The sequence below is a fragment of the Temnothorax curvispinosus genome, unplaced genomic scaffold (genome assembly GCF_003070985.1).
Source record: "Temnothorax curvispinosus isolate PA1 unplaced genomic scaffold, ASM307098v1 QBEX01000429.1, whole genome shotgun sequence".
Taxonomy (NCBI): domain Eukaryota; kingdom Metazoa; phylum Arthropoda; class Insecta; order Hymenoptera; family Formicidae; genus Temnothorax; species Temnothorax curvispinosus.
The window spans coordinates 35-10,820 of NW_020210209.1; the positions used below are offsets into that span (position 1 = coordinate 35).

A 10,786-nucleotide genomic window follows, 5' to 3' on the forward strand; every position below is an offset into this window, starting at 1 on the left:
AATTTAGAAAACGCAAAGTAAAGTACAGTATATTTTAATATTAAAAAAAATTTTTTTTTAATTTTAAAAATGTAAAAAAATGTCATTTTTTTAGACGATAAAACGGAAGCGATCGAAAACTTATTAAATTATATTACAAATAAACGTTATGCGTGTACGTTTTTATCATCCCTCCTCTTCCTCTGCCTCCTCTTCCTCTTCCTTTTCTTCCCCTTCCTCTTGTGTCCCAGTGGTTACGCCCGGCCCTTTGCCATCTTTTTGCTGTAACAAAAATAGAAATTTATTTATTTATAAAATTGATACCATTTGGTACAATAAATTGTTGATTTTTTTCTACTTATTTTAGCACTGAAATTGAAGATGTTGGTGCTAGGGCTGGTGCTGGTGCCGGTGCCGATGCTGGTACCGGAGCTGATGCTGGTGTCGGTGTCGGTGTCGGTGTCGGTGCCGGTGCCGGGGCTATGCCCGGGACCAGGGCCGGGGCTGTGCCCGGAGTCGGGGCCGGGGCTGTGCCCGAGGTCGAGGCCGGTACCGGCTGTGGCAGTAGTAGTGCCGGTGGTATGGCGGCGTTTTTTTTTCAGTTCTTCATTTTCGACTCTTAATTGAGCCATTTCTGCCTCCTCTGGATCTCGGTCGGTTATATCATTATCCTAAAAAATAAAATAAAAAAGCCTTTATTTAAAAAATAGTTTCTGCTGCCAAATGCATGCGTTAATGGCTGTGTTCCAATATTTATTGCCAGTACTGAATCTATATTTTACGTCATGTATATTAGATCGCAATGTCTTTTGATTATTACTTACAAAATTGACAGCGAATATCGGAACGTAGCCAATAATGCGTAAAAAATATCTCAAGAGACACAGTATTAGTTGCTTTCCATTTACATTAAAATTGAAATAATTCTCACTTGTGACGTCATAACTCAGTTAAATGCACGTTATCTTTTTGCATGCTGGCAAGTGAGATTCAACTGAGTTTTTATCTACAATCGAGACCATGTGCTTTAATGAATCTAATATAAACTCACATTAAAAGTGAGGCTATGGACCTGTACTATTGTGATCCCAGCAAACGCAAAAGGATTAAAAGATATTAAAATTTTTTAATACCTTTGAATTCCTTTTTTTGGCGGAATTAGATGAAATTAGATGGGATTTGAAATGAGATGGTCCGATCCCATGGAATCCAAAAAAGAAAAATTTTAATTCCATCCAATCCTATGGAATCCGTAAAGGTTATAGAATTGCATGGCATTAGATGGTTTAAAAAACATCTCGCGCCTCCGTTGGGCGACCAAGCACCGTTGTTCGTCGGTGAGCTTTTGTGTATGCCTAAGGGCATTACACGCACTACTGCCGACGGGCAATTAGCCCGAAAATGAGATTTGTAAGATCTGTCAGGCCCCGTAGGGAGTCCCTTTACATAGCGATCAAGACGAAACTTTGAACTCGAGAAGATGCGCCGGCGATGCGATGCCTAGCGGCGTCGGCGCGAACTGCCGGTAATGCAGATACCGCGCGGGCGTGTACTATTGGTGGCGCGTACCGCCACAGAGTTCAACACGGACACTTTTCAATCCCTATCCTGGCATTCAATGGTATTCATTTTATTGTCAGAATAGACGGAATTTAATGGAATTCAATACGGAAATTTTTAAGTCCTAGTTTGGCATTCAATGGTATTCATTTCGTTAACGGAATCAATGGTATTCAATGGAATTTATCACGAAACTTTCCAATCCCTAACCTGGCATTCAGTGGTATAATATTTTTGTGTCGAAATTGGATGGGATTCAAAAAAGACAAATTCTTTCCAAAATAAGGAATTCCATGATATTGAAACTATTTCAATCCCTTTTTGGACAGAATGGAATTCGGAAAGTCCTTAATTGAATTCCTGACAATCCCGTTTTAATTCTTTTCAATCTTTTTTCGTTTGCTGGGATAGCTTTGTCACGAAAATAAGCAGGTAAATACAAAATGACATATCTTACCTGAGTATAAAATACTCACATAACTGAGTGACTCATATAACTTGAGTGTAAATGGAAAGCAACCATTGTCTCGTGCCAAGTACACGCAGACCGAGACCGCCGTGACTCTTTTACGCGACGCGACGAGTTGCGAGTATCCGAGATTTTGAGATTAATTAACTGTATACTTATATTCATGTTGAGTTGGTTGAATTTATTCTCCATTCGCTTTCGACGCGCAAACGGAAACCCTCGCAATCGTGGATTTTTGTAGAACGTTGCCGGTTTGAACGAAGATGATGACGCGCATCACTTTGCACTCCACAACAACAATCCGTTCCTTCGAATCGACGGTGACGCCGCGTGGACAAAAATTATTATTGCTGTAGATAGCTCCTTTCGTACCGTACAATTTTAGTTACACTAATTCTTCTCTGGGTCTTATAGATTAGAATATATTTAAGGTGGTAATAGTTATTGCCTCATCCTGTATACGATATAAGAGTAAAGTATCAGTTAAAATACAGATAGCGAATTGGTTTTAGTCTTAAAATGTTCCTCAATTTATGTGCTCCCAAAATATGCACAATGAGTATTTCGTATTCATCCTCTTCGGCCGACCCAAACGTGAGCATCCCGTACGTACAAGAGTAAAGTACTAGTTAAAATAGAGATAGCTAATTGGTTTTAGTCTTAAAATGTTCCTCAATTTATGTGCTCCCAAAATATGCACAATGAATATTTCGTATTCATTTCCTTTGGCCGACTCAAACGTGAGCACCTTGTACGTACAAGAGTAAAGTACCAGTTAAAATAGAGATGGCGAATTGGTTTTAATCTTAAAATGTTTCTCAATTTATGTGCTCCCAAAATATGCACAATTAGATTCTAATGTTTATTTCAGCTTATAATGAATAGGCTGGAAACTAATTGTTATAAGTAGCACTTTACACTTGTAAGTATAGTGGTGCTCACTTTCAGAAAGATTTGTCGGCCGAAGAGGATGAGCACAAAAATCTTATTCTGTATATTTCGAAAGTACATAAATTGAGGTTTTAAGACTAAAATCAATTGGCTATTTGTATTTTAACTGGTACTTTGTAAGTTGGATGGTGTTCACTTTCAGGAAGGTTTGTCGACCGAAGAGAATTTAAGACTAAAACTAATTCGCTATCTGTTTTTTAACTGGTACTTTACTCTTGTATATATGGGATGCTCACGTTTGGGTCGGTATATCTTAACAGGCAAATATTTCGAAAAATATGGTAGATACGGAAAAATGTTTCGGACAAAAGTTGTATGGTCTAAAGGAGGACACATGATTCCGATGTGAGCCATGTCGTAGATATTGTGGTTTTCAAGAAATTTCAAAAACGACTAATTTCTTAAATGGAACTTGATTTTTTTCTTGAGATTGAAGTTGTACATCTCGTAAAGACATTTCCAAAACACTATAATAAAACTCTCTTTCATTAAGAATTTCTTAATATTTTAAATTTTGTCATTTTTGATATAATTATGAGATATCTCGTAAAATATTCACTTTTCGATGATTTTATTTTGATACTTTTACACATAGAATAATAAAAGAAATCGATAAAAAAATTACTTTTAGAGCTTGATTGCATTTTGTAGATTCTACGTATAAAAATATCAAAGTAAAGTCCTTGAAAAGTGAATACTTTACGAGATTTATATTTTATATAAAAATATTATAACAAAATTTAAAATATCAAGAATTAAAAATATTATGACAAAATCAGAAAATTCTTAACGAAAGAGAGCTTTATTATAGTGTTTTGAAACGTCTTCACGAGATGTACAATTTTTATCTGAAGGAAAAAATCAAGTTTCATTTAAGAAATTAGTCGCTTTTAAAATTTCTTAAAAACGACATCTATAATCTTCCATATTTTTCAAGATATTTGCCTGCATCGATTAAAATGACTCACCCTGTATACATTATATATATGCTGTATTATATGAATACATACATTATTAACATAAAAATTTGTATATATACAGGATGTCAAGTAATAAATAACGTGTAACGATGCGCCCCTTACACTAAGGCATCGTCCCCGGCCACCACCCGCCGGATGCCGCCCGACCGATCCTCCGTCGGGCGAGGACAGGGCGCGGTGCGCCCACAATTGTTAATCATTCGAAACGCACCGTATGCGCGGAAAACCCGCCGCACCGGTGCCTTTCCGCACAACGCCGACGAGCGCCGAAGCGAGCCGATCCCCGCCGAAGCGAGCGCACGGGATCGCGTCGCTCCCACCACCACGCCATTCGCCTGACGATCGGCCTCCCTCCTGCCAAGCTCGCCGCGCCGAGCGGTATAAAAGCCGGCGCGCTCGACGAGACGGCACTTCGTCTCTACCACGGCTCTCCGCTACTCCTGACGAAGCCTACCTTCCAGATCCTAGGGCGTCACGCAAAACGAGGTCCAGCGTTTGGGCCTCTACTGAGGGTTCTCAGAGTGTCCCCGAGCTCCATCACACTTACCCCGACGGCACCGCGCGGTCGAGCGTGCTCGTCCTCGCAGCGAGGGTTCTCGCGACCGTAACCCCAGGATTCCGCAATCCTCCGTTGTACATATCGCGCTCCCGCCCACGTTATCAGCCTTCTCGATATACCGCACCGGGTGCACCCGCACCACGGTGCCGCGCCGCGACCGTAGAGTATTATACTTCCGCGTTCATCATAATACGCGAGTTTGCCCGCACTACCGCCTGTCGTCATATACCGCGCTGCGGTGCTCTCTGTAACCGCGTTCGTATATAATATACCGCGTTTCATTATTTCCTGTAAAACCGCGTCTCGTCATCATCTCGTATATACCGCCCAGTGCACCGGCACTGTCGATCGTTGTAACATACCGCGCTGTGTTGTTCTTTGTAACCAAGTTCCGTTCTTACGTAATATACTGCGCTTCGTTATTTTCTGTAAACCCGCGTTCCGTTATTAGTCTGTATATACCGCCCGGCGCACCGACGCGGTCGATCGTTGTAATATACTGCGATGAACTAAGCTTTGTATGTCATACCGCATCTCGAGTTGAATAAAATAAAGGGATACGTGTGTATCGCAAACTGACTACTGTCTCTGGGCCTTTCATCGAACTTCCGATCCAGTAAACTAGTCCGCGTTCGATATTAAAGTCAGGCCGTTACAAATACAAAATAAGTTGACCACTTTTTGTGATTAATGAGAAATTAATTAATAAAGATAGGCGAATCACACTGTGTCCATATGATTCGACAAGGAGTAACCTAACGTTTACGTTGCTTAGGTGTATGGTGAGGCATCGGGAGATATATATGAGTTACATTCCTGCATACAAGTTGTTGTTTATTATAAAGCGCTCCTCCGAATATTTTGTCGCGCGCGCAGCAATGTAAAAGGTGGACTATTCTTTCTCATCAAATCGCGCAGGCAGACACATCGATTCGTCTATTTAACCAGCTCTATCTGTTTACAATGGTCTGCTTTAAAAGTCGGTTGCTCAAAATGGTCTGCTTTAAAAGTCGGTTGCTTTGCGCTGATAAAAATCGGCTGCTTTGCGCCTATAAAGATCGGCTGCTTTGCGCCTATAAAAATGGTTGCTCTGCGCCTACTAACATCGGCTGCTCTGTGCCTTAAAAAATTGGCTGCTTTGTGCCCATAAAAATCGGCTGCTCTGCGCCTTTAAAAATCGGCTGCTCTGCGCCCATAAAAATCGGCTGCTCTGCGCTTTTAAAAGTCGGCTGCTTTGCGCCTATAAAAATCGGCTGCTCTGCGTTTACAAACATCGGCTGTTCTGTAAAAATCGGCTGCTCTGCGCCTATAAAAATTAATTAATTGCTTTGCGCTTTAAGAAATCTGTTGTGCGTCTATTTTATACAATACAATGTCTCTAAAGACTCAAAATATTATTTTAAAGCTTGCAGACAAAGATATAATTACCCGAGACGAATGGCTTACGGACGTACATATGGATCATTTCCATACACTTTTACAAAGTTGTTCAGATTATAGACCTGTCGGAACATGGCGAATACAATTGCCTGATATGTGTTACTTAATAGGCACGGGTATAATTAAGTTCGTGAAATACATATAGAAAATGCCATATTTATTACTTAGCTCTTACTTCGACGGCGCGCGTTGTGCTACTGCCGCGAAACCTCTCGCAACCGGCGATCACGCCACCCGAAAAAACATAAGAACATCGCGTCGAACAAAAGGACGCTCGCTCAACGCTCGACCGTAATCCAACATCCTCCCACCATTGAGATAGCCAAGCATCTGTCATCTCAATACATACATGACACGGCATAATATAAAAAAATATCATAATACAAGAAAAAAATACATAAATTAAAATACAAAACTGTCATATTCAAATTATGAGAACAACAAAAAACTTAAGTATAAGACAGCCGTTCTGGAAATTTAATTTTCCTGCCACTTCTCGTTACGTACGATTCATCATCGCAACTGCGCATATTATATGCTCCACTAATATCTGGAGCACAACTCTCAGATTCCTTGAATCTCCTAGTATCTTTATATTTGTCCGCAATAATTTCGTCCACCTTGGACTTACTCTTCTCATATCTAAGCTCTAATGGATAAAGTCTTTGAATCGGCCGAACTAACTCACCTTTAGCAGTAGTCAATCGAGAGACTCTAACAATATTATCTTTACCTGTGATTAATTCTTTACTTATTTCATCTTTATCGCACGATAATTTTCTACGCATTGGCCACTTATCTGACGCCTCATATAGCCACACGGGTCCCTCTCACCATCTCGCAGACATAATCTGTTTCACCGTACAGCCTCTCGATGGTAGGTCTGCGGGATTGAAACGGCCCTGTACATGATGCCAACACGCGGGATCCGATAGCATACGTATCTCTTTTACTCTGTTGTACACAAACGTAGCCCAATTACATTCTCTTTGGATCCATGCTAACACGGTCGAGGAATTGGTCCAATAAAAGAGTTTTAGCGTTTTAAAATTAAGCGCGTCTAATACATTTCTCGCTAATCTAGTGCCTATTGTCGCAGCTAACAACTCTAAACGCGTTATGCTAGGTTGCGCATCCGAATTGCCTTTCCTAGCAGGCGCAACTCGCGTTTTCGCTTGTACAAAGTGAACTTTTACACCATCAACATTTTCAACGCGAATGAAAATAACTGTGGCATACGCGACTTTACTGGCATCGCAGAATATATGCAAACTTACGTTATCCGACTCAGAGATTTGTCCTAAAAAACATCGTGTAATTCTAATTTTATTAAGCTCTTTCAAATCTTCCATCCATTTCAAAAATTTAGTTTCTAACTCGTCTGGAACTTCATCATCCCACGTCAAATTTTCACTCCAGGTTTCCTGTAACAGAATTCGTGGACAAAGCATAACAGGACATACAAAACCCAATGGATCAAAAATACGGTGCGCCGACGAAAGAATATTCCTTTTCGTAATTTTCGAATCACGTAACTCTGGAAAAACTGGTACTTTTACTGCTAACGTGTCAGCTTCTTTATCCCAATTAACGCCTAATACTGTCGTCTGGTTGTCATGAGAATTATCATCACTATACTCCCACCCTCGAAGGTCAAAACCAGCTATATTCATCAGTCTTTTTGCGTTTGAGATGAAACTATTCAAACTTTCTCGCGTATTTACACTAGTTACTGAATTGTCAACGTAAAAGCTTTCTAACAATCTTTTAATATTTTCCGTCGAAACGTCGTTATCAGAACTTTTCACCGACCTCGTATAATTATTCAAATGTAAATTGATAATCGTGCTCAAAATAAAAGGACTCGATAAAACTCCGAAAACGACTCTACAATGTCTAAGAACAATTATATTTCCCTCCGCATCGTACCATAAAAAACGCAAGAAATCTCGATCTTTTTTATCGATACTGATTTGTAAAAAAGCCTTTTTAATGTCCGCTACGACACCGATTTTATTTTCTCTGAAGCGCAGAAGAATAAACGCGATCAATTCTATCAAATTTGGGCCCTTATGTAGGCACTCGTTGAGCGACGGCGACGTCCTCTCTTTGGCTGATGCGTCGAATACTGGTCGAATTCTCGTCGTACTGCCCTCCTTCACCACGTGACGATGAGGTAGATAATAGCCCCAATCATTCTCCTCCTGCACCGGGACACGCTCGATGATCCCCTCAGCAAGCCATTCGCCAAAAACTGCCTCATAATCAGCATACAAATCCTCGGCCTTCAATTTCCGTACCGTAGACTGCAACCGATACATAGCCGTCTCCTTATTATGTGGCAAAGCAGGGTGATTCGGCAACCACGGCAATTGTATCTCGTATCGCCCCTCTTCGTTAACTCGCACGGTTTTCAGAAAAGCTTCTTGCATCTCGACATCTCTTTCCTTCCGTGTTTTCGTCTCGATTGGATCACGTATTCCCAGAATGTCTAACGACCATATGTCCGCGATCTCGTCTTTGTTTACAAACAGCGATATAGCAGTCGTCGCGGCATTCTCCTTTGTTTCGACTTCGGGAACCTTACCCATAACTGTCCAACCAAGATACGTTTCTATTGCGACTAAGCCGTTTTTCAGTACGTGTATACGGCCCGTATACAACTTGCCGGCCACGTCGGCACCGATAAGTACTGAAATCGACTCTCTCTTGCTATGCCAATCACTTACATCGATGTCGAATTTTTTCAGCTCCCGATCACACTCTCCGATTTTTATTAGCGGTACTCTCTCACAAATCACAGCTTGGTCCAGCTCGACGAAATTACAGCGATAATTATTGTCTCGACTGCTCAAGCGAATCCGATATTTTTTATGTCGCACCGCGTCCGATTTTTGTCCACCGAAAAGGGAGTGTGTCATCGTCTGCTCGGCAATTGGCTCGTAAAGGTCTAGGTGCTCAGCCGCTTCCTTGGTGATGTAAGATTTCTGAGATCCGGTATCGATAATTGCGCGAACAATAATTTCATTGTTTTCATTCCGCAATTTCACACACAACGTTTGCATTAACACTTCCGGATCACTCGAGACGTTTGCCAGATTGCAATCACTATTCGTTTTCTCAGAATCTTTTGGTTTAGAATCAACTTTACTGTCCTTGTCCTTTTTCTCTATTTTAGGGCACATCAGAAGTACATGTCGCATCGAACACCAGCTACAAATCACTTTAATTCGGCATTTGTTTAAAATTGTGTCCAGCTTTCAGACAATTAAAACATACGCCCTGTTTTTTCGCGTGCTCTCGTCTTTCAGAGAGGCTCATTTTCCTGGCATTTTCGCAACGCGCACTTTCGTGATCGGAATTGCAAAATATACACGCACTATCTTTTTCTTTCGTCGTCAGCAATCCCATCGCGGTCGAAACATCCTCATTCTTCGCGCGTGTCTTCGATCGTCGCTTTTTCTCACTGTCTGCATTATCCGCCGTTAAATCAAAGCCTTTGACCGCCATATAAATCCGTAGTTCATTTTGTACTTCTCCTTCCAAGAACTTGATAAGTTGCGTCAGTCGATCCCTGCACTGAGACGTCGCAATATCGTTACTTTGCAACGCGGCATTGTTTACGGAACTTCTCTGCCACGCGCGTAAAATGTCTTCCGGCAGCAATGATTCCACAAGCGGAAATAGCATCGCCACACACTTATCTGTTGTGACGCCCAGAGATCCGAATGCTCTTAAATGTAACTCAATTTTATCGTACAAACTCGTAAGGGAAAGAGCCTTGAATTTCAATGCATTTTGCAAAACGAGTTGTAAAAGCTCGCGCACATATACTTCGATTTGTAGATCATCACGTCCAAAACGATTCTTCAGGCTGCTAATTACCTTGTTATAATTCTCGGCCGTGGGCGGATAACTCTTCACTAAATCGGCGGCACGAGAGTCAGGAATCATCGATTGTATGAGATATTGGAATTTATCTTTATTCGCGATATCCGCGTCATCATGAATTTTCTTGAATAAACTCCAGAACTGTAGCCATTCTTGCACGTCTCCACTGAATTTAGCCAACTCGATTTTCGGTAATTTAAACGACTTTTTGCTGTCTCCTGGTACACTGCTTGTATTCATCGATGGCACACAATTTTCTCTCGGATCGGCATAATCGGCTATCTGCTACTTTGCGGCGATGAACTGACTTTTATACTGGTCCGCTTCATATTTCTTTTGAATATCTTCTTCCGTCAAGCCAGCCGAAACAAACAATAAATCCATAAAAGCCTGTGTGCTTGCTTCTAAATCTTGCATCTTTTCTTCGAGCAATTGAAAAGCTACTATAATTTCTTGACGAGTAGCTGCCGATCCTGCACCTCTTAACGCATTTAATGCATTCAGGGTTTTGGTAAACGCGCGACGATGAGCCGTTCGCAATTTCTTCGTTTTATCCATTTCTTTTCGAATATATCAAAACTGTTATTTTACGAGCGAAACACGAGCGAAAACACTGAACCCCGTCCTGTCACGGTCGCCAAATGTTACTTAATAGGCACGGGTATAATTAAGTTCGTGAAATACATATAGAAAATGCCACATTTATTACTTAGCTCTTACTTTGACGGCGCGCGTTGTGCTACTGCCGCGAAACCTCTCGCAACCGGCGATCACGCCACCCGAAAAAACATAAGAACATCGCGTCGAACAAAAGGACGCTCGCTCAACGCTCGACCGTAATCCAACAATATGATTCAACCTGTATCACAAGATAAAAAATATTACATTCAAATAATACATTCAAATAATACATTTAAATAATACATTCAAATATTGTGTAGTTCGTGACATTGGGTG

The 10,786-nt window shown here is 41.0% G+C and overlaps 2 protein-coding genes across 2 annotated transcripts; both read right to left on the reverse strand.

Moving 5' to 3' along the window:
- Positions 1-337: 337 nt before the first annotated feature.
- LOC112454263 lies at positions 338-9,123 on the reverse strand (the record flags this gene model as incomplete). Its single annotated transcript, XM_025015558.1, has 3 exons — positions 7,492-9,123; positions 7,216-7,362; positions 338-650 (listed from the first exon to the last, which is right to left on the reverse strand). Coding segments are annotated over exons 1-3 (2,092 nt in total), but the record flags the coding sequence as incomplete, so codon positions are not given.
- Positions 9,124-9,163: 40 nt separating this feature from the next.
- On the reverse strand, positions 9,164-10,069 carry LOC112454249. Its single transcript, XM_025015536.1, has one exon. It carries the CDS (start codon positions 10,067-10,069, stop codon positions 9,164-9,166), a length of 906 nt encoding a protein of 301 aa, XP_024871304.1.
- Positions 10,070-10,786: the final 717 nt, after the last annotated feature.

Bases quoted from the DNA above. Each gene is read 5' to 3' on its own strand.
- LOC112454249 (XM_025015536.1), bottom strand. From the start codon at position 10,069: ATGAATACAAGCAGTGTACCAGGAGACAGCAAAAAGTCGTTTAAATTA.